The 24,086-nt window shown below is 35.2% G+C and overlaps 1 protein-coding gene across 2 annotated transcripts in view; it reads right to left on the minus strand.

Annotated features, from left to right (window-relative positions):
* Positions 1-345: 345 nt before the first annotated feature.
* Positions 346-24,086, minus strand: part of CENPC (centromere protein C) — a 99,419-nt gene continuing 75,678 nt past the window's right edge. For both annotated transcript variants that reach the window (XM_032334454.1, XM_032334455.1), the window contains exons 13-19: positions 21,723-21,782; positions 12,985-13,089; positions 12,122-12,250; positions 10,342-10,437; positions 8,513-8,667; positions 1,373-1,463; positions 346-479 (exon numbers count right to left, since the gene is read on the minus strand). In XM_032334454.1, the coding sequence (XP_032190345.1) occupies positions 409-479; positions 1,373-1,463; positions 8,513-8,667; positions 10,342-10,437; positions 12,122-12,250; positions 12,985-13,089; positions 21,723-21,782 (707 nt within the window). In that variant the 3' untranslated portion in view covers positions 346-408. The remainder of the gene's footprint in view (positions 480-1,372; positions 1,464-8,512; positions 8,668-10,341; positions 10,438-12,121; positions 12,251-12,984; positions 13,090-21,722; positions 21,783-24,086) is intronic.

Genomic DNA, 24,086 nt, shown 5'->3' on the forward strand with positions numbered 1-24,086 from the left:
AATTCTCATTATTGGATTATTTCATTAGTGACTTAAAAACATTTAGAAAAGATTAAATGAATGAACATATTAATCAAATCTCTCCTAAAAAAGAAATGTCCTATATTTCACTGTGAGAGCTGATTCTTTTCCTGTTATTAAAATATTATGAATATGGGCATCACTACAGACTATGTGTACATTTGTAGAAAAATCAGAAGACACATGGGAGTTTGAAATGTTTATCAAAGAACACACAAAACTGAATAAAATTTTTATTTTAAAATATATCACAAATAATTATAAAGATGAATGTCTCAACTGCACAAACTTTTATATATTTACGTGTATGTGTGTATATATATGTGTCCACATATATACACACACAATATATATACACACACAAGTATTTAAACTTTGCTTCATCTTTCATCTTTTTATCTGAGTAAAAAGAAGCACACTTTCCTCATTCAGGAGATTTTTGATGTTGTAATAATTACCTAGAAGGAAAGTGGTAAGAAAAAAAAATTATTTCCATAGACATCATTTCCTTTTGACTAAATATTTAGCTATCACTAAGGCAGTTACAGTATATAGTACCAAATTTGTTCTTAAATCAGTTCATCTAACCTAAAGTAAGTTTTATTCAACTCCATGAACTAAAAAATCCAAGAGTTAAACCTGTGATCCAGACAAGGTTTGAAAGAAATGAAAATCTCACATCATTCTGATAATGAATGCAAAGGTGAATTAGACGAGGGTGAAGAAGAGAAAATTTCTGTATATTCAAACTAATACATGCTAAGATTAACTGAGTTACAATAAATGAAATGTGTTCACAACAGTTCTGGTACATGCTAAGGACTATATAAACATTGCTATTATTATTATTATTTTCTTCTTTCATTGGAATGTAAGCTCCATAAGGACAGGGAGTTTTCCTCTATTTTGCTCACTTATGTATCCTATACTCTGAGAGCAGTGCTTAACAGATTCTCTGTCGAATGATGAATAAATAAATGAACAAATTAAAAGTTCTCTTTCCAGAGGCTTGTGCTCTTTAATAGCTGATGAAAAACACTATTCTGTATGTTTAAAATAATCTACTAAAAATTGCTTGACTACATAATGTCTTATAGATAATACAGCAGAAATAATTTTCCTCCTACCCTAGACACAACTAAATCGTTATACACTTTGCAATAAGTAGTTCTTATCCAATTTTCACATACCATATACTAACATACTTACCTAAAGACAAAATCAAAATATGCATTGTCATGAGTCACATGACATTTTATTTTGACCCGTGTGGCTTCCATTTGCATGGTACTCACGAGCAACTATATAATATTTTAACTATATGAAAGAAGATTGTCTTTATTTTCCTTACCTGAAGGAACATAGAACGAATCCCCAGTTGTTATTATATAAGGTGTTTCATGTAAGGTACATAAAAGGTCACCAAAGTTAACATAAAAAACCTGTAAAATTAAAAATTAAAATCTCATTTCAAATCGAACCACCACCACAACACGGTACAAAAAAACTTAAAGGAAATGCAGTAAGCAGAATCACAACCCTCCAAGATGTCCACACTCTAATCTCCAGAATTTATTTTGTTACATGACAAAAGGGACCTAGAGACTGGGAGATAGGTTAAGTCTGGATTATATAGTTGGGCCTATTCTAATCACGCGAACCGTTAAAAGTGGAGAGTTTCTCCTGGAAGCAGAAGAGAGATGAAGCAGAGGAAAACCAGAGAAATTCAAAACATGAAAAGGACAAACTGTTGCTAGCACTGAAGATAATAGGGCCATGGGTCAAGAAATACAGGCTATTTCTAGAAGCTGAGAATGAACTCTGGCCAACAGCCAGCAAGGAAATGGGAGCCTCAGCCCTACAATATGGAACTGAATTCTGCCAACAACCTGAATAAACCTGAAAGCAGAGTCATCCTAAGAGTCTCCAGAGAGGGATACAGAGCTCCCAACATCTTGATTCCAGCCCTGTGGTACTCTAAACAGAAGACTCGGCCAAGCTTACCAGGATTCTAATCAATATAACTGTGAGATAATAAATAGGTCTTGTTTTAAGTCAATGAATTTATAGTAATTTATTAAAACAAGCAATAGAAAACAAACACTGGAAGAAATTTCTTTTGTTCTTATTATTTAACAGCTTATGAAAATTCAGAACCACTGTAAATAATATCACTTAGCTATACTACAAAATAGCTTGGTCTTATATACACCTCTTCAAAGGTTACATGGTTGGGACAAGTAATTCAATCACCCGACCAAAGAGAGGACAAAAAGTAAAACAAATAAATGGTACATTTAAGCAAATATCAAGAAAGAATAAATCTAATTCTCAATCATAAAGACTTCCATATTCATAGTCACGGCAAATTTTACATTTTATACATAGGTAGCACCCAAGTGATGATTTGGTTTTGGGACAACTAGAAAAACTGAAAGCCTCCCAACATTCAGATTCAAATTTTGAGATTCAGCCATCAAAAATATTTTGCCTCAGAGAATTACTCCTCCTCTTCCACCCCCTTCTCTTATTTTTTTTTTAACACTTTGTAAAATGAGCCTTAAATACCAGAAAAACGATAGCAGCTAGCACTTATATAGCACTTACTCCTTGCCAGTCACTATTCTGAGCACCTAATTTACATTCATTTTATGTATGTAAGTAGCAGTGAGACAGGTACTATTTTAATAGTTTTATACAAATGAAGAAAATAAGGCAATAGACTGGGGTAATTTTCCAAGTTCACAATGTAAAAGGCAGAAACAAGATTTGAACTCAGGCACTTTGATTCCAGAATTCATGCTCTTAACCACTATGAAATGCTGCCTCCCTAAATAGGGAAAAAACTCTTCAAATGGTTCCAAAGTATGGTACCTTATAATTACTTTTAAAAAATTTTATTATATCTTAAAATAATTTTGCATTAATTGAAAAGACAAAAAGGTAACAAACATACTACCCAGAAGGTCAAGCATATATTTCTAGGTGGTTTTTTTTTTTTTCTTTATCTATTCAGCTTAGCTATGTACACCTCTTTCCACTTCTGCAAACATCTTGGTAGGAAGGTTTTTGAAAGTGCTTGCTTCGGCAGCACATATACTAAAACTGGAAGGCTTTTGAAGTACACAAATACAGAAGGACGAACTCCCATGAATACCTAACACCAACAACTTTCCCCCATTCCATCTCTTTACTTCCCCCATTCCATGTTATTTTGCAATAAATACCCCAGCATCATAAATCATCTGCAAATATTTCAGTGTGTACTAAAAAAATCAAGGTGTTTTTAATTTTTTATTTTTTAAAGCTTGGTTTATTATTAGTTATCTCCATACTCAGCATGTGGCTTGAACTCAGGATCCCAAAATAAAGAGTCACATGTTCTACCAATAGAACCAGCCAGGCACACCTCAAGGTGCTTTTTAAAAACACAACTATAACAGTTTTATCACAACTAAACATAAATGAATATTTAATATCAAATACCCAGTCAGTATTAAATTTCCAATTTTTTCTTAAATGTATTTTTTTTTTTAAGATTTTATTTATTTGACAGAGAGAGATCACAAGTAGGCAGAGGCAGGCAGAGAGAGAGGAAGGGAAGCAGGCTCTCCGCTGAGCAGAGAGCCCAATGCGGGGCTCGATCCCAGGACTCTGGGATCATGACCTGAGCTGAAAGCAGAGGCTTTAACCCACTGAGCCACTCAGGCGCCCCTCTTAAATGTATTGCTTAAGAAGTTGTTCATCCGGGGCACCTGGGTGGCTCAGTGGGTTAAAGCCTCTGCCTTCGGCTCAGGTCATGATCCCAGGGTCCTGGGATCGAGCCCCACATTGGGCTCTCTGCTCAGCAGGGAACCTGCTTCCTCCTCTCTCTCTCTCTGCCTGCCTCTCTGCCTACTTGTGATCTCTGTCAAATAAATAAAATCTTAAAAAAAAAAAAAAAAAAAAAAAAGAAGTTGTTCATCCTCTTAAATTGCTCAATCTATAGTGGTTCTCAATTTGGGGGTGCTTTCTCAATTTCAGGAGACAACAGGCAATGTCTGGGGACATTTCTGATTCTTACAACTAGAGGAGTACAGCTAGAATCTACTTGGCAGGGGCCAGGGATGCTACCAAACATCCCACAATGCACAGGAAGCCCCTCTACAACAAAGCATTATCTGAACTAAAATGTCAATAGTGCCATGGTTGAGAAACAGTGATCTATAGGTTCTACTTGGTTTTTATTCCTTGCAACTTATTTATTAAAGAAATCAAGCAGCAAAGTTTGCTGTAAAAATCTTTGCATAGCTTAATTTTGCTGATTACCAACACCTGAGTATCATATGAAAGGTCATCTATTCTTTATTTCCTTAGAAATTAGAGTTTGATCAAATTTGGGTATTTTTGTTGTTTGCTTTATAGGTTTTTTCTGTTTGCTTGTTTTTAAAGGAGATGGAAGAGGCAAGACTATTTCATACAATGTTGTACTCTTCCATCAGGAGGCACATAATGTCTGGTTATCTTCTTTTTATTTTTTTTCTATTTTTTAAATTTACTTTTTTTTTAAAGATTTTATTTCTTTATCTGACAGAGATCACGAGTAGGCAGAAAGGCAGGCAGAGAGAGGAGGAAGCAGGCTTCCCACTGAGCAGAGAACCCGAAGTGGGGCTCAATCCCAGGACCCTGGGATCACGACCTGAGCTGAAGGCAGAGGCTTTAACCCACTGAGCCACCCAGGCGCCCCTAATTTACTTTTATAATTAACTATTTTTACCCCTCCTCCCACTCTCCTTCCCTCCACCAACCCTCAGTTTGTTTCCTATAATTAAGAGTCTCTATGGTTTGTCTCCCTGATTTTGTTTTGTCTTATTTTTTCCTCTCTTCCCCTGTGATCCTGTTCTTTTTTTTTCCTGTTTTGTTTCTTAAATTCCACATAAGTGAGCTCATTTGATAATTCTTTCTCTGACTGACTGACTTCATTTAGTATAATACCCTCTAGTTCCATCCACATCATTGCAAAAGACAAGATTCCATTTTTTGATGGCTGAGTAATATTCCATTACGTGTATATGGAATATTGTGTATGTACACTGTGTATGTACACACACACACACACACACACACACACACATCTTCTTTATCCATTCATCTGTCAGTGTACATCTGGGCTCTTTCCATAGTTTGGCTATTGTGGACATTGCTGCTATTAACACTGGGGTGCAAGTGTCCCTTCAGATCACTACATTTGTATCTTTGGGGTAAATCCCTAGTAGTGCAATCACTGGGTCATACGGTAGCTCTATTTTCAACTTTCAGGGTTGTCTTCTTTTTTAGATATTAGCAGACATTGATACTCAATGCCTAGACAGATCCAACAGTTTATCAAGGATTACAAAATGACAATATTTTACTCTACTATTTCTTTTTCATTTATTAATTGGAATTTCTTTTTAAAGATTTTATTTATTTATTTGAGAGAGTGAGAGTACAAGCAGGGGGTACATCAGAGGGAGAGGGAGAAGCAGGCTCCCCACTGAGCAGGGAGTCTGATGAGGGGCTCGATCCCAGGAACATGGGATCATGACCTGAATCAAAGGCAGATGCTTAACCAATTGAGCCACCCAGGCACCCCTAAATGAAATATTTCTAACAAAAACAAACTTCACCTCATTTTTATTTGGTTACGTAATAGTACAGTTTATAAGAAAAGGGCAGAAAAAATATTCGATTATTTCCCTTTATTTATCATTTGTTGTCAATATAAGTTAGCCTCCTAGTATTCTCCAAGAGTGGTGAATTAGGTTTTCTTTTAGTATCAGTCTTTCAAATTCATGAATTTATATATAGTAGATATGTATCAATCCACTTAAGTTATTCTTATTTACTCAAAACACTTCAAGATCAGGGGTACCTGGGTGATACAGTCCACTAGGCCTCCAACTCTTGGTTTCAGCTCAGGTCATGGTCTCAGGATTGTGGGATTGAGCCCTGTGTCACACTCCACGCTCAGCACAGAGTCTGCTTGAGATCCTCTCACTTAACCTCTCCCAATCTTCCCCACATTCTCTTTCTAAAATAAATAAATAAATCTTTAAAAATACATATTTCAAGCTCAGCTCCAGGCCTCCATTCAGACATTTCTCTAAGGAGCTCTGGTTCTTTAAAGTATGTTGCTCTAACTTTTTGTTTTTTAGTTCTGGAACATTTATTGTCTAATTTTTCAAATATTTCCATCCCTTCACTCATTTGGTTTTATTTCCTCTCTTCTGTTTTCTTTTCCTGTTTTCCACATCACTTCACTTTTATATTTTATATTACATAATTTTTTGTATTTATATTATATATTTTATACTTATATAATATAATAAAATATATATTTTATATTTCCATTTCTAAATCTCATCTTTTGGGAGAGCTCCACAACCAAATCCCATAGTAATCTGTTAATTCTTTTGTGGTTTGATTTTAGCAAATCTACTACTGCTACTATCTCCCTCTCATACAGACTTTTTAACATTGAGTTTGAAGGAAAGAGTTACAGTCTATGCTAGTTCTCTCTCTGGTCCCTTTTGTTTTTCAAAAGCATATATTTAAAAGTGTCCTTCATGTTTTAAAAAATTTAAAAATACTCTCATATTAAAAAAAAGAATAACTCTGATTTTCATTCTAAAAAGTTAAAGGCAATATTTAGAAGAAATAAAAATAAACTATGATCACCTGATAACATTATTTTTCTATAATTCCTTCAATTTTCATTTTTAAATTTTGGTCAGAATAAAAGTTTTCTATTTTCCATACGTTTGCTTAAATATTTATCCTAAAGTTCTTCTTATATGGCTATTCTTCAAAAATATATGCTTAAACTGATATAAAAATACTTATTACAGTATCTGGAACATCTAAGTGCTATATAACTGCTTATTATCTTATAACGACATCTTATTATAAAGTCAAAATATAAAATATAACCATTTCTTTCTGCAACTTTTCAATAGTTTCTAATTTTTGCAATTACTATCAATGTTACAAAAAATACCTATATATGTTCAGTTTCCCTACCCTTTAAATTATTTTCTGAGGAAAATATACTGAAATAAGAGTCATAAATCAAAGGGTACAGATATTTTTCCAATAATTTCTACTAGCTCAGTAAATATAAAATATTCTTGTTTTTAATGTTTTTTAATGTACATTCCTTAGAATAGTAGCCAGATTAAATACTTTCAAACATCTACTATTTAAATTTACTATTTAAATTTTCTTTTGTCTAATAAAGGCATCACAGTTTAATGGGTAACTGGTATTATTTCAATGATGATATTTCATAATGCTGGTCTTAAATGTTCCTTAATTATTATGCAGAAATCATCATTACTTTAGTTAGTTAAATGTGTTTTTTACTCTTTTAATAGCACCTGGAGATCTTTATCATTTTAAGATTGGATTAAAGTATTTTCTAATTCTAGTTATACTAAGGTATTAATGAGTTACTCTTTCATGTGTGCCTTTTTTTCTTGCCTCAATTTGCCCTTCTTTGATAATATAAACCCAAGGGTCCTCGTGTTCCTTCTCTTTCTTTCTTGAGTAAAATTAATTGTTTTGAATGCAATACTCCAGTAACCCATGATACCACAGGTTCTTGAAATGTTACATACTGAAAAATGTGCCTTAGACTAAGTATTTTTAAATGGCAGTAAAACAGTAAATATATATATTTTTTAAAGATTTGATTGATTTATTTGTCAGAAAGAGAGAGCAAAAGCAGAGGAACAGCAGGCAGAGGGAGAAGCAGGCTCCCTGCCCAGTAAGGAGCCGGATGTGGGACTTGAATCCCAGGACCCTAGGATCATGACCTGAACCAAAGGCATGCTCAACCAACTGAGCCACCCAGGCATCCCTAAAACAGTAAATATTATTAAAATTTGGTGATATTCAAATTCTGCAATTTTCAAATTCAAAATGTACAAATATAACATATATATACTTCACACTAATGGTGCAAAGGTGTGTGTCTCCAATGAGAGAACAAAGATGGACTCACCTTGAATCTCATTATAATTTCAGCCAGTAATGCTGCCACATACAGTAATACATTATTTAGTATTTATTGAAGTAACTAGCTCCTACTCCTTAGTCTACTGCTAATTACATGATTCTGAGAAAGACTTTTAAAACCTCATAATTCCTAAACTACATGATCAGTGAAATGAAATTTAGACTTAATTTTCACCAGCTCTAATGATTTCTTTGCAAATCTATATTCTACCATTCCTCAAAGTAAAGAACATTCCTTAAACTTTTAAATTTCAAGGTTACATGGCTATGCACAGAACAGGTACTTATTAAAGAACCATTGCCTGATTGACTCTAAACAGATTTAACAGAAAAATTCTCTATGCACCACAATAATATCATTTCTGAGAAAACAGCATTTTTAATGCCTCATCAAGTCCAATAAATCAGAGTTATGCCAACAGAGAAACATAAAGATATGGAGAAACACACTCACCAATATATCTGAGCCAACATGCTGCTTTCCCTTTTCTTGATGTGGTCCCAATATCAATTTTCCAGTAGAAAAAATAGGTGTATCCAGTGTTTTATACACTTTCAACTCACGATGCTCAACACAAAATTGATATGTATCTCGTGGCCTTAAAAGATCTAAGGGAAAAACACTAATATAAATATAGAGCAATAGCAATAATAATGCTCAATGATATAACATATATACACACATATATAATAGCATTATTCCTAGATATAAACCTGGCTTACAATGACAGAAGTGATTAAGGTCATTTACTTGAGCTAGAATGGTAGAGGTCAAATTTTGTCTATCTCACAAGTTGTGTGACCAGGCAAGTTACTTCTCTATGCCTCTGTTTTCTTTTCTCTAAAATGGGACAATAATAGTTCATCTATGTTAGAATTGTGAATATCAAATGAATAAATGTGTATAAAGTATTTAAAATACTGTCTGGCACAATTAATAAGCATTAGGTAAGTCTTAGCTATTAATAAAAAAATGGTAAAATTATTATTATTTCTATTATAGCTCAGAGAACATAATTAGCTAAGAAACAAGATTTCCACATCTTTATGAAGTTTAACATGGCCCACAATTAACAAATGTATCATTGTAATAGATTATTTTGTGCTTGCTTGACTGATTATTAAACAGCAAGATTTTTATCAAGTAAAGCCAGAGTACTTACTGTTGCTCACAAATCACTATCTTAATTCTGAAGTCCCCTTTTACTTATAAACCTTTCCAAATATATAGTTAATATATTCTTCTGCAATCAACTTGTTTCCTTGGGTATTTAGGAATGTTAGTAATCTCACAGATTGTAGATAGAAAATATACAGACTCAAGAAACAGACAAAAAGTTATGAACTCCTGACAACTCTCTAACCTGATAAAATATAGCAATGTTTTTGGTTAAGAACGTTACACTAAACAAAATTTTCTGTACTTCTACCTCTGTTGCTAAATAAATAATCCGATTATAAAAATACTTAATACTACTTAAGATGTCAAATGGGACCGATTTCACAGCCAAAATTTTAATTGGGAATGCGATTACTGCCTCTCTGGTTGCACCTATTTGTCCTCTGATTAGGAGAAATTAGTCCTGAGTACTCACTGGTATAGTCAAAACAGCTAAAACATATAACGATAGCTAAGTGTTCCCTATTTGCCCTTACCACACTATAGTTCATCTTTTGGAACCAGTCATGGTCTCACAGACAAGATACTTTTAAGGCCTATTAGACACGACGGTAGGCCTCTAGAACCCCTCTGCTGGCCTTAGGTTAACCATGGCATTTATGGTATGCCGATCAATGTCCCTGCTCGTCATCACTCTAAAGGTCTGATCTCCCAGGTACTATTACTGGCATCCCATGGTGCAGAAAGCTGTCCAAATCCTGTCCACAATCCCTGTCTGGACTCACAGTAAGGGTTTATTCTAGGATCTACCAGCTAAATTCCAACAACTACCCATAAAAAACCCCTGTTCCCATGTGTCATCTTGGTTGCCTCCCCCTGGGCCCTACTGCGGGAGGCAACACTCCTGATGATAGCACCTGAACCCTAGAGGATAAATGCCTTGTGCTATGTGTCCCTAGACATTGTTTGCTATCAGAGCTCCTCCAGAGTAATCCTCAAAGGCTGCTTACTGGAATTAGATACTCTATGGATCTGGGCTCTAAAAGAGCTAGGAAGTAAAAGAGAAAGTAGATAGGTAGTCACCTATAGATAGATAGTCACCAAGCCAGCGATCTGTCCTTACTAATTATTAAATTAAGCATTTTCATTATCCCTAATCTTACCCATGGGAATAATCTCTCTTGTTTCTGGGTCCTTTACCCTTGTTGGCTTCAATGGATCTCCCAGAGGTATACTCAGATTTATCATGAATTTATTCTCTGCAAAAGAAATACCACTGTAATAAAGCTACTTAAAATTCTTCCCAATTAAAAAGAAGTCTGATATTAAATACAGCTATGAATAAGTTGGAAAAAAAAAAAAGACTGCCACAGGCATAACAATCTCTTCCTATTTTCCTATTTATAAATGACCACTCTGACAAACAAAAATTCAAAAACCACAATGATTTAATACAGAAGCAAACATACTAAACTATTTTCTGCAAACCTGTTATGACAACTCTTGATACTCTTGCATCATCAAGAAAATTTAGAATATTCTCTCAGAGAGCGAGAAGTATAAAATACATTTCAGAAAAAAATTCATTAAAAATGTCAATTTTAATCATAATTTGACATGGGAAAAGTTAGCTTCAATGACAGGGTAATTTACTCACGAGGAAGTGTTTTTTTGTATTATGCTATTAATGATTTTTTTTTTTAAGTAAAAATCTGTTTATTTCCAGAATTTGGGGGAAAAGTGGATATTAAAAAGTGAATTCAAGGGGGGCACCTAGGTGGCTCAGTGGGTTAAAGCCTCTGCATTCGGCTCAGGTCATGATCCCAAAGTCCTGGGATCGAGCCCTGAGTTGGGCTCTCTGCTCAGCAGGGAGCTGGCTTCCACCTCTCTCTCTGCCTGCCTCTCTGCCTGCTTGTGATCTCTGACTGTCAAATAAATAAATAAAATCTTTTTAAAAATCTAATTTAAAAAAGTGAATTCTAAACAATAATAAAGAAAACACGATACTCCAAAACCAATAAGATGCAGCAAAAGCAGGTGTTAAGAGTGAAATTTGTTATAAACGTTTGTATTAAGAAATAAAGTTCAAAGAAACAACATTACACAAGAACTAGAAAAAGACTTAGCTGATATTTAGTAGAGGAAGGAAGTAACAAAGAAAAATCAGAAATAAATAAAATAGAGACCAGAAGAAACACTAACATAACATTGAAAGTAATGAGCAGTTTTACCATTTGATTTCTTATTTGGCCCAATGCTTGTCTGTGCAGTAGTGTATTGTTTAATATTTACATACTAAATATTTAATAGTTTACACTATAGATTTTCCAGCTTTGTTTTATTGTTGATCTTTAGTTTTGTACCACTGTGGTTAGAAAATGTTTTGGTATGATTTCAGTCTTCTTAAATTTGCAGTATTTGTTATGTCTCTTTTTATGTGGTTTAACCAGGTGATTGATTCTTCTGTGTGTATTTGAAGAAATGTGTATTCTACTTTTCTTGGGTGGAATGTTTTATATATATTTTTGGAACCATGTATTCTGAAGTATGTTTTGAGTTAAAAATGTTCTTGTTGAAAAAAAAGGAACTCTCACTGAGGGTACTTATTTAAAATAAAGCATATCAGAAGGGAGGTGTGTGGAAGGGTGAAGTAGGTGAAGGGGATAAGAGTATACTTATCATGATGAGTACTGAGTAATGATGTTCAGAATTGTTGAATTACTATACTGTACACCTGAAACTAATAGAACACTGTACGTTAACTACACTGGAATTAAAATTTAAAAACTTAATAAGAAAATAAAGAAAAAAAGGTGAATTCACCCTAAACTATCACGTCTAACATTTTTACAAATAAATTTTCAGAATTTGTAAAGAGCTACTTCTCAGAGCACTATTATTTAAAATAAAATCTAAAGGTTACTTTCAGGAATAAGCTCATACTTCTTTCCTCATTATCAAGACAGATCCTTTTCCTAGCAACCATTTTATTGACTTTTCCAGTGTTTCCTTTTGACTTCCTTTTAGATGATACTGTGTCTGGGGACAGTATTCCACCAATCACAAATCCTCCTGAAAGTTAATGACAAAAAACGTAAATATCATACAAGAGAAAGTAAAAATATTGAACCAAAATTTAAATTACTATAGCATATTTTCTTTCAGACTATCAAAGAATGTATTACTATTATACTTTACAGTTAGTAACTCAAACAACACAAATACCAATTTCACTTATGTTTCTACCATCCTAAATCCAGATGCACTGATGAAACATGATAGAATGATCTCTGCTGCTTGAAATCAAGTCAGTTTGAAAAACAACACAAAAGCCAGCAATGAAATATTTATAATAATGCACATGTGAGTTTAGTTCTTTGACTTAGATATATCCATCACAGAAAGGAAATAATTTTCTGGCCCACTATCTATATTTCTATAGAGAAATATGACGAGCAAATGGGATGAGAATAGTAAAAGGGAATACTAATCTTTGCCACTTACTATTTTCTCATGTTCTGATCTAATGACTTATTTCTTGCAATTAAAAACCTTGTGCAATACTAGGGAATAAAAATACTCTCAAGCCACAAACTCACCTCAAATTGCTACCAAAGAGAGAAAAAGATAATCATTTCCATAGTAATCTGATAGATCTGTACTTTAATCTATTCTGACCTCATTTTTGAAGGATAATGATAAAATGAGGTAATTCATGTACATATGTAAAATAGTGCTTTGCACATAATAAACTGTTATATCCTAATTATTATTTGCCAGAGATTAAAATGTAAACTGGAATTTACCTGATGGCCTTCCCTGATAATCTATTCGCTCTCCCCGCCAATACTCCAAAGGTTTCAATCGTGTTCTCTTGGTCCTGCGAACATTTGGTGTGTTGGAAGGCAATACTGTAAAAAGATATCACACAAAAAAGGTATGAACATAAATGTTTAACTGGATGGTCTTTGTAGCAGAAAGATTGATATTACCCTCTAGAACACTCATGCTTCTAGACAAAACAGAAAAAAAATTTCACAATATATTTGTGTTAATAGTTAAAGAAATATCAATGAAAAAATAAGTTGCTAGATTGTCAAAGATTAAAAAACTTGATGACACCCAGGGTGAATGATGTTAAAGAAACTCAAACATACTATAAGTAGAAATGTAAACTGAATTGAAAGCAACTTAGCCATAACTTGATTTAGAATTTAACTTACATAAAATTAATCTGCAAAAATACTCACAAAAAGAGGGAACGCTAGAGGTGGTCTAAGACAGTAACATAGGGAAGACCGTGAGCTCACAACTTCCATGGACATACTGAACCTCACCTAAATATAGACCAATTTCTTCTGAAGAACTGAAAACTGACTTAAGAACTTCTGCTCAACAAAGGACAGAGGGACCACGGAGAGAAAGGGAGGAGAGAAAAGACAAAGTAGTATCTGAAACTCCACTCCCTCTGATGACCTGCAGAAGGATGTCACTGAGAGGTACACAGACTCACCTGCCCTGAGGCACAAAACAAACAAACAAACAAAATACCAGTGGTTTAAAGGGTAATTAGACAGTAAGTGAAGAAAAGCCATTTTCTAACCTTAGAGCATCTGTCAAAAAGAGGCACAGCTACTGGAACTCTCTCCAGGTCAACAGGGGCTGGCAAGCACCATTGTTTACATTCCTTAACCGTGATAATGCAGATGGAATCAAAATTCAGGTGCTCCAGCTAGCCTGCTAGGGCTACCATAGCCAGACCCAGGACCCAAGCTCCAACCACCCCCGTAGGGTAGCACCCCATCTGCCTTGCCTCATCACACCAGGGTGACAACAGCCCAAGCACACTCCAGGTCTAGCCGGCCACCCAAAACCACCAAAACACAGAGTCTACACAGGGGATATTCTTACACAAGTCCATTTCTTCAAGACCAAGAATGGTAACTGTCCAATTTATTCATAGATACAAATAGAACATTAGACAAAATAAGGAGACATATTCATGCTCATGTTCCAAATGAAAGAGTAAGATAAAACTCAACAACAACAACAAAAAACCCTAAACAAAACACAAGTAAACAATCCACCTTAGAGTTCAAAGTAATGATCATAAAAATGCTCACCAAACTTGAGAGAAGAATGGATGAACTCAGTGAGAACTTCAATAAAGAGATAAAAAAATATAAAAAAGAACCAGAGCTAAACAATACAAAAGTGAAAGGAAAAACAGACTATAGGAACTGACAGCAAAGTAGAGGATATAGAAGAATGGATCAGTGAGATGGGTAGTAAAAAAGCACCTACGTTGAAAAGCAAAAAGAAAAAAAAAACATTTTTAATGAGGATAGGTCAAGGGAACCCTGGGACAACATCAAGTGTAATAACAGTAGTACCAACAGGGGTAGAAGAAGAAGAAGAAGAAGAAGAAGAAGAAGAAGAAGAAGAAGAAGAAGAAGGAGAAGGAGAAGGAGAAGGAGAAGGAGAAGGAGAAGGAGAAGGAGGAGAAGGAGAAGGAGAAGGAGAAGGAGAAGGAGAAGAAGAAGAAGAAGAAGAAGAAGAAGGAGGAGGAGGAGAAAACAGAGACAGAAGGGCAGAAAAATTAACTGAAGAAATAATAACTGAAAACTTCCCTAATTTGGGAAAGGAAAGAGACATCCAAGTTCAGGAAGAACAGAGAGCAAGGAGGTCTCAATGAGGTCCACACCAACACACATGATAATTAAAATATCAAAAGTTAAGATAAAGCAGAAATCTTTTTAAAAAGCAGCAAGAGAAAAGCAGACAGTTATGTACAAGGGAAAACCCATAAAGATACCAACTGATTTGGGGCTCCTGGGTGGCTCAGTGGGTTAAGCCTCTGCCTGCTGCTCAGGTCATAATCTCAGGATTCTGGGATCGAGCCCCACATGGGGCTCTCTGCTCAGAAGGGAGCCTGCTTCCCCCCACCCCCCTCTGCCTGCTTCTCTGTCTACTTATGATCTGTCAAATAAATAAATAAAATCTTAAAAATAAATAAATAAAGACTACAAGAGACAAAGAAGGGAATTACATAATTATGCAGGATCAATCCAACAAGAGGATTTAACAGTTGTAAGTATATATGAACACAGGAACACTTAAATATATAAAGTAAATACTAACAGACACAAAGGGATAAACTGACAGTAGTACAACAGCAGTAGACTTCAGGGGTCCCTGGCTGGCTCACTGAGTTAAGCATCTGTCTTTGGCTTAGATCATGATCACAGAGTCCTTGGATCAAACCCCATGTCAGGCTCCCTACTCAGTGGGGAGTCTGCTTCTCCCTTTCCCTCTGCCCCTTCCCCTACCTGTGTGTGTGCTCTCTAATATAAAGAAATCTTAAAAAAAAAAAAAAAAGAAAAGAAAAGAAAAAAAAAGAATTGTCTTCACAGATGACATGATACTCTATGTGGAAAATGCAAAAGATTCCACCACAAAATTGCCAGAATTCATATAGGAATTCAGGAAAGTGGTACGATATAAAATCAATGCACAGAAATCAGTTGCATTTCTATACACTAACAATGAGACGGAAGAAGGAGAAATTAAAGAGTTGATCCTATTTACAATTGCACCAAAACCATTAGACACCTAGGAATAAATCTAACCAAAGCAGCAAAGGATCTGTACTCCGAAAACTATAGAACACTCATGAAACAAATTGAGGAAGACATAAAGTAATGGAAAAACATTCCATACTCATGGATCGGAACAACAAATATTGTGAAAATGTCTATGCTATCTAGAGCAATGAACAATAAATATTGTGAAAATGTCTATGCTACCTAGAGCAATCTACACATTCAATGCAATCCCTATTAATATACCATCAACTTTTATCACAGAACTGGAACAAATAATTCTCAAATTTGTATGGAACTACAAAAGACCCCAAACAGCCAATGGAATCTTGAAAAAGAAAACCAAACCTAGCAGCAACACAATTTCAGACTTCAAGCTCTATTACAAACTTCGAATCATCAAGACAGCATGGTACAGGCACAAAAAAGACATAGATCAATAGAAAAGAAGAAAGAACTTGGAAATGGACCCTCAACTCAACAATCAACTAATCTTCGACAAAGCAGTAAAGAATATCTGATGGAAAAAAGACAGTCTCTTCAACAAATGGTGTTGAGAAAACTGGACAGCCACAGGCAGAAGTCTAAAACTGGACTATTCTCTTATACCACACACAAAAACAAGCTTTTCAAAATGGATGAAAGACCAACATGTGAGATAGGAATCCAATAAAATCCTAGAGGAGAACATAGGCAACAGCAACCTCTTTGACCTCAGCTACATCAACTTCTTGCTAGACACATCTCTGAAGGCAAGGGAACCAAAGGTAAAAACAAACTACTGGGCCTTCATCAAGATAAAAAGCTTTTGCACAGCAAAGGAACAGTTAACAAAACCAAAAGACAACCAACAGATTGGGAGAAGATATTTGCAAATGACATATCAGATAAAGGGCTAATATCTAAAATCTATAAAGAACTTACCAAACTCAATACCTAAAGAACAAATAATCCAGTCAAGAAATGGGCAGAAGACATGAACAGACACTTCTCCAAAGAAGGCATCCATACAGCCAAAGACACATGAAAAAATGCTCAACATCACTCAGCATCAGGGAAATACAAATCAAAACTACAATGAAATACCACCTCACACCAGTCAGAATGGCTAAAATTAGTAAGTCAGGAAATGACATGTTGGCAAGGATGTGGGGAAAAGGGAACTCTCTTACACTGCTGGGAATGCAAGATGCTGCAGCCACTCTGGAAAACAGGATAGAGGCTCCTCAAAAAGTTAAAACTAAGAGCTACTTTACAACCCAGCAATTATACTATTAGGTATTTACCCAAAGGACACAAACATAGTGATCTGAAGGGCACAGGCACACCAATGTTTATAGAAGCAATGTCCATAATAGCCAAACTATGGAAAGAGCCTAAATGTCCATGAACAGAGGAATGGATAAAGAAAATGTGGTAGGTATATACAATGGAGTATTACTTAGCCAGCAAAAAAACCGAAATCTTGCCTCCTGCAACAACGTAGATGGAACTAAAGGACATTACACTAAGCAAAATAAGTTAATCAGAAAAAGACAACTATATGATTTTACTCATGTGTGGAATTTAAGAAACAAAACAGGATTCATAGGAGAAAGGAGGGGGAAAATAAAACAAGACAAAATCAAAGAGACAGATAAACCATAGGAGACTCTTAATCATAGGAAACAAACGAGGGTTACTGGGGTAGTGGGATATAGGGAAACAGGTGATGGGCATTAAGGACGGTGATGGAATAAACACTGGGTATTATACAAAACTGAGGAATCACTGACCTCTACCTTTGAAACCAATAATACATTATATGTTAAGTGAATTTAAATAAAAAATTTTTTTAAAAAGACTAATGAATCACTGAACTCTACCTCTGAAACTAATAAAACACTATATATTGATACAATTAAATTTTAAAAATAAAGAAAAACAAACATTTTTTTAAAAAGCAGCAGCAGGAAAAAAAAAGGCAGTATTAATAAACTGAAATTCTCATAATCATTACAACTTTGGCTGTTAAAATTTACCTTAACCATCTAGCCAATTTTCTGTTGGAAGTATTTTGGAGTCAAACTTACATATTACCTTTATTATGAACTAATTTTGAAACATCCCAGAAGTTACAGCCACTCAACCTCTCTTATGTAAACTGTAGCTTCCTCCATCTGCCTACTAAAATAAATAACAGATAAATAACAGAACCTACCTTATGGAGTTTTGTGAGATGGAGTTTTATACCATTTGTTTAATGGTATAAAATGCCTGACATATAGCAATTCATTGAACATTAGCTATTACTGTTTTTTTTTTTACTTTATTTACTTACTTACTTATTTAAGTAGTCTCTACACCCAACATGGGGCTCAAACTCATGACCCCAAGAGCAAGAGTCACATGTTCTTCTGACTGAACTAGCCAGGCATTCTGCTATTACCGTTTTTTAAAAAAATGGGTAAACCTGTATCTGTAAGAACATTCATGGTAGTACTATTTATATTTAGAAAACAAAAACCAAACTGAACACCATCTAAATGCTCCACAACAGAAAACTTACAAATCAGGAGAGTTATGTATGCATGTGTTTGTGTGTATACACATAAATCCACTAATTTTATCTGAACAATGCAAAGTTCTATACACTAAGCTGACTTTGTTGGGTATATAATCAAATTCCTATGCTTTTACCTACTTTGCTTGCTAGAAGTTTCCAATGAATTGAAAGAAGTTTATTAGAATCTCCCAGTCTAACTATAATGTTTAAGTAAAAATTGGAGTTTTTTAAAAACTTTTTTCTTTATATATTTTATTTGGTAAGTTGTTTGGTGCATAAGCATTTGATTTTTCTACCTTCTTCATTAATTTTTTATCATTACCTGTCCTTCTTTATTCTGTTTTTCAAATCTGAGAGTCCCTACCTTTTTAGAAGAATTCAATCCATTATTTAGTGTTAACAAGTACCATGTTTCTTTTTATTCCTTCCATCTTACTATTTATATTTAACTAGTTATTTTGCATTGATGCTTCTTTCTCATTTTTATTGATTTGAGCAAATGACCATACCTTTTTACTACCCTCCCTTAGTCATTTTAAAGTTTTACTGTGCTTTTTTCCCTCTAATATTGATCACCTTCCCATTCTTGGCACTCAAAAATCAAATTCTCATTTCTCCATGATTATATTAAAAACTATAACCCTTACCAACATACACTATCTTCTTTTTTTCTCATTCAGTAAAATAAAACATTTTGACTACTTTTACTACTGCTGTTCTGCTCCTATTCTCTTCCTTACCACATTAAGTTTTATTTTTTTTTTAAAGATTTTATTTATTTATTTGACAGAGAGAGGTCACAAGTAGGCTGAGAGGCAGGCAGAGAGAGAGGGGGAAGCAGGCTCCCCACTCAGCAGAGAGCCCGATGTGGGGCTCGATCCCAGGACCCCGGGACCATGACCTGAGCCGAAAGCAGAGGCTTCAACCATTGAGCCACCCAGGTGCCCCCCCACATTAAGTTTTAATTAAAGATAGTATGGATTTCAAAGTATTATTATAAATGTCATTATTTAACACTAATAAATCCCCATTCACGTTAACATTAGGTAGTAGTCACACCCTAAGGTACCAGCAATTAATGATTCAACATCCTTGTGTAATAATCCCCTCCCCTAAGATGTATGTGGGAACTGTGACTTTCTTCTCATCTGCAGAATATGGCAATAGTGACAGGGAATCACTCTGATTATGTTATGATTATATATGTGACAATATATGATATCATACATATAAGACACCATTGAGCAGAAGCAAAAATTCTGCCTTGCTGACTCTGAAGATCCAAGGTGCCATACTATGAAGGGGCCTATGGAAAGGGTCAAGTGGCAAGAACTGCAGGCAGCCTTTAGAAGTTGAAAGTAATGGCCCATGGCTGACAGCCTGCAAAAAAAAAAACAGGTACCTCATCCCCAGTTTCAAGGAACTGAAATCTAAAAGCCACATGAGCTTGAACAGGACCTCAAACCTCAGATGAACTGAAATCTAACAGCCACATGAGCTTGGAACAGGATCTCAAACCTCAGATGAGACCACAACCCAGGCTGACACTTTTGACAGCAACTTGACTCCTAAACAGAGGACCCAGCTAATATGCATCTGGGCTTCTGACCAAAAGAAAATACAGATAATAAATAAATATGTGTTGTCTAAGCCACTAAATTGTGGTAATTTAGTACATAGCAACAGAAAACAAATACACATTACTTAAATTTAAGCACATATATTACAAGAATTATTCCTCACCACTATTTCCTTTCTTTGGAGTCAGTTTTGATTTGTATACTTAGTTAAAATACACGAGTATTTTATCAGAGGATTTAGAGTCAACTCAATCTTTGTATTATCTGCAAAGTAAATTCACTTATCAGAAAGGAAAATATCTTGGCTAGGTGTAAGATTACTAGATTGTAATATATTTCTTAAAATGGGCTATAGATGTTATTTTATTCTTGTAATATATTTCTTAAAATAGGCTATAGATGTTATTTTATTCTTCCAATGTTACACAGATCAACAGTACTCATCATTTTTTCTCCCTTATATATATATATTTTTCTGTCTAGAAGCTTCCTATAGTCTTGAAATTTAGAAATTTGTATCTATTTCAATAATTTTGACTGGCATTTGGCAAACTCATTCAAATTGCAGATTTAAGCCATCTTTAATTTAGGTAAGTTTTCTTTAACATACCTCTTTTAACTTTTTTCCTTCCTCCACCTGTTTCTCTTTTCTGGAAATCCTATTGTTTGCAAGTTTCTCAACTATCTCCATATTATTTCCACCTTTTTTCCTCGTGTTTTCCATCTTTTCGTATTTTGTCTCTGATAAATTTCTTCCATGTCAACACCAGTTACTAATTCAGTTCTCAGCAACAGTGACTACCCTTTAGTTTCACTTCATCTACTGACTTTTTTTTTTAAGATTTTATTTATTTAACAGACAGAGATCACAAGTAGGCAGAGAGGCAGGCAGAGAGAGAGAGAAGCAGGATCCCCGCTGAGCAGAGAGCCCGATGCGAGGCTCGATCCCAGGACCCCGGGACCATGACGTGAGCCGAAAGCAGAGGCTTTAACCCACAGAGCCACCCAGGCGCCCCCATCTAATGACTTTTTAAATTTAAAAAAATTGAGTTTTTCAGTCCCAGAAAGTTTTCTATGCTATAATGGAATCTCTGAAAATCCTCATTATTTCTTTTATTGTTGAAACTGTTATGCATCTACTAACAAAAATTCTAGCTCACCAGCAGTTGTCTACTTTCTTATGCATGATACTTGATTTTCCTCTCTCTAGTTGCTAAAGCCCTTGCTCAGAAACATTTTTATCTCTGTTTACCTACGAGGTAGAACAGTCTTCACATGGGCCCAAAAATATTGACAAAATGTGAGTTTTTGGTTGAAGCAATTTGAAGAAGCTTCAGTTCTAGTGGTTTCCTTAGATACAAGTGCAAGAGGTCTCATGAGTCCTCACTGGCAAATATACTATTGGGAACTGAAGAATTTTAATCCTCCATGGCCTCTCCATGAGTTCCCCAGCTCCCACCTTTGCCTACCTATGCCAGCTACTGCTTTGTTTGCAAATGAGGTAGATAAAAATGGGAGTTGTCAAATGTCATCTACCTAGCAGTTATTATTTACAGAATTCTCCACCCTAACTTCTTAGCCTGGGCAAAATCATGTTCCTTAATATGGGGCAAAGAGTGAGAGGGACACAAGATTTAATAAAGATCATCATTGGCCTATGATGACTTATTGTGAAATTCATAAAAACTAAACAAATAGTTTCAATTTATCTGCCAGTTAATCCAAATACTTCCTTTCTCTGTGTGAGAAGAATTAAGACCCATTTAGTAACAGAGGTTTTATAATATGAAGATATTAAGAGACAGAAATAATCTTACCTAACTTGTGATGTATTTTATCCTGTGGTATCACTGTAGATATTTTTACTCTTGAGTCACCTGCAAAATGCAAATGATAATCTCGTGAGCAAAGGCTGCTAATTCCATGTTGAATTAAACTGTGTTAGTTGTCAATTTCAATATAAGTATTTTCATTAAATTTAACTTGACAATCATGGTATTACTTCTTTTACTTTTTACTGCTGAGGAATAAAGACTAATGAAAAACAGTGTAACATTTCTTTAGATTTTGCTATAATGTATATCTAAAGAGCCTAATAATTAAACATAACAAAAAATAAGTTTTCTAGACTTGAGGTAAAATAAGCAACTTAGTACATTAAAATGTAGGGTGTAATAAAGAACGATCAAATGCTAATAATGTAATATATGATCTTTCAAGCTCTAAAATAGTACAAGTATACTAAATTTAGCAGTGTGCCAATTAGGCCAGAATTTTCAACTTTAGTATTGAAATAGCATCTAAACATAGCTGCTATTAATTCTTTCTCTTCCTATGCACAAATGTCATTCCTTATCAAGAAGCAGAGTCTAATTCCCTTTTCTCTGAATTCCCTAATTCCCTGAATCTCTGCTGATCTTAACGACCTGCTTGACCAACAGAACACAGCAGAAATGATATTCTAGGACCTCAAAGGTAAGTCCTAAGAAGATATTCAAGTTCCACCTGGGTCTCTTAGAACTTCACTTTGGAGAAAGACACCTTATGTGAAGTCTGACCACCCCAACACTGCCATGCTGTGAGGAAACCCAAGCTAAGCACATGGAAAGAACATGCGGAGAAAAAAGATACATGTGGCCAGCCCTCAACTGTTCCAGCCACACCAGTTAAGTGCTAAGTATTTTTGTTGTTGTTGTTGTTAAAGACTTTTTTTTTTTGAAGATTTTATTTATTTATTTGACAGATGGAGATCACAAGCAGGCAGAGAAGCAGGCAGAGAGAGAGGAGGAAGCAGGCTCCCCACAGAGCAGAGAGCCCAATGCAAGGCATGATCCCAGGACCCTGGGATCATGACCCGAGCCGAAGGCAGAGGCCTCAACCCACTGAGCCACCCAGGCGCCCCTAAGTGCTAAATATCTAAGTGAAAAAAGTCACCCTGGACTTCCAACCCAGTTGAGCTTTCAAAGGACTCCAGGCCCAGCAGCTTGCATTTTAAGTATGAATTCATGAGAAAGCCCAAGTTCAAGAACTGCCCAACTAAGCCAAGTCAACCCAAGAACACTGAGAGATAAAAATCAATTGTTGTACTAAGCTACTAAGTTGTGTGTGTGTTTGTTATGGAGCAACATGTAACTAGGACACTTAATGTCTACGTATGACCTAAAACTTTTGATACAATTTTATATGTAATATGCATTTCCTGAAAAATAAGTCTAAGCTTTCATTATATTCTCAAATGAGTCCATGATACAAAAAGACTGTTTAAAATGACTGAACTGGGGCACCTGGGTGGCGGCAATCATTTAAGCATCTGACTCTTGATTTCAGCTCAGATCATGATCTCTGGGTTATGAAATCGAGTGCCAAGTTGGGTACCATGCTGAGCATGGAACCAGCTTTAGATTTTCTCTCTCCCTCTCCCTTTGCCCTTCCCCATCCCACTCACACATGCATGTACACTCACTCTAAAAAAAAAAAAAGTTAAAATTAAATGACTGAATTAGTTACCTTATAAACTTGCGGGCTAAGATCATAAAAATCTAATGATCTAGTGATCATAAAATCTAATTTCCCTGTCCAGCACTGGCAAATCTATAGAGATCTATAGAAAATAAAAGTAGATTAGTGGATGCCACAGGCTTAAAAGGTAGGGAGAGGTGAGGGAATGAAAGGTGCCTGCTAGAGATAGAGAATACGGGGTTTCTTCTGGGGATGATAAAATGTTCTAAAATTTACTGTGGTGATGGTTACATTCCATTGAATTATATCCCATAAATGGGTAAATTTTATGGTATGTTGACTATCTCAATATACATCTTAATAAAGCTGTTACCAAAAAAAAAAAAAAAAAAAAATCTAATTTTCAGCAATCCCCACTGGAAAAAATAGAAGCTAGTCACTGAAAATTCTTAAAATAGCAGTGAGCTGAGGGAAGCAGGTAATGGGATCAAAGAAGGAATGAAGCAGGGATGCCTGGGTGGCTCAGTTAGTTAAGCAGCTGCCTTCGGCTCAGGTCATGATCCCAACGTCCTGGGATCGAGTCCCACATCGGGCTCCTTGCTCCGCAGGGAGCCTGCTTCTCCCTCTGACTCTACCTTCCACTCTGTCTGCCTGTGCTCGCTCTCGCTCACTCTCTGTGACAAATAAATAAAATCTTTAAAAAAAAAAAAAAAAAGAAGGAA

Source organism: Mustela erminea, chromosome 2 (assembly GCF_009829155.1).
Source record: "Mustela erminea isolate mMusErm1 chromosome 2, mMusErm1.Pri, whole genome shotgun sequence".
In the NCBI taxonomy this organism is placed as follows: domain Eukaryota; kingdom Metazoa; phylum Chordata; class Mammalia; order Carnivora; family Mustelidae; genus Mustela; species Mustela erminea.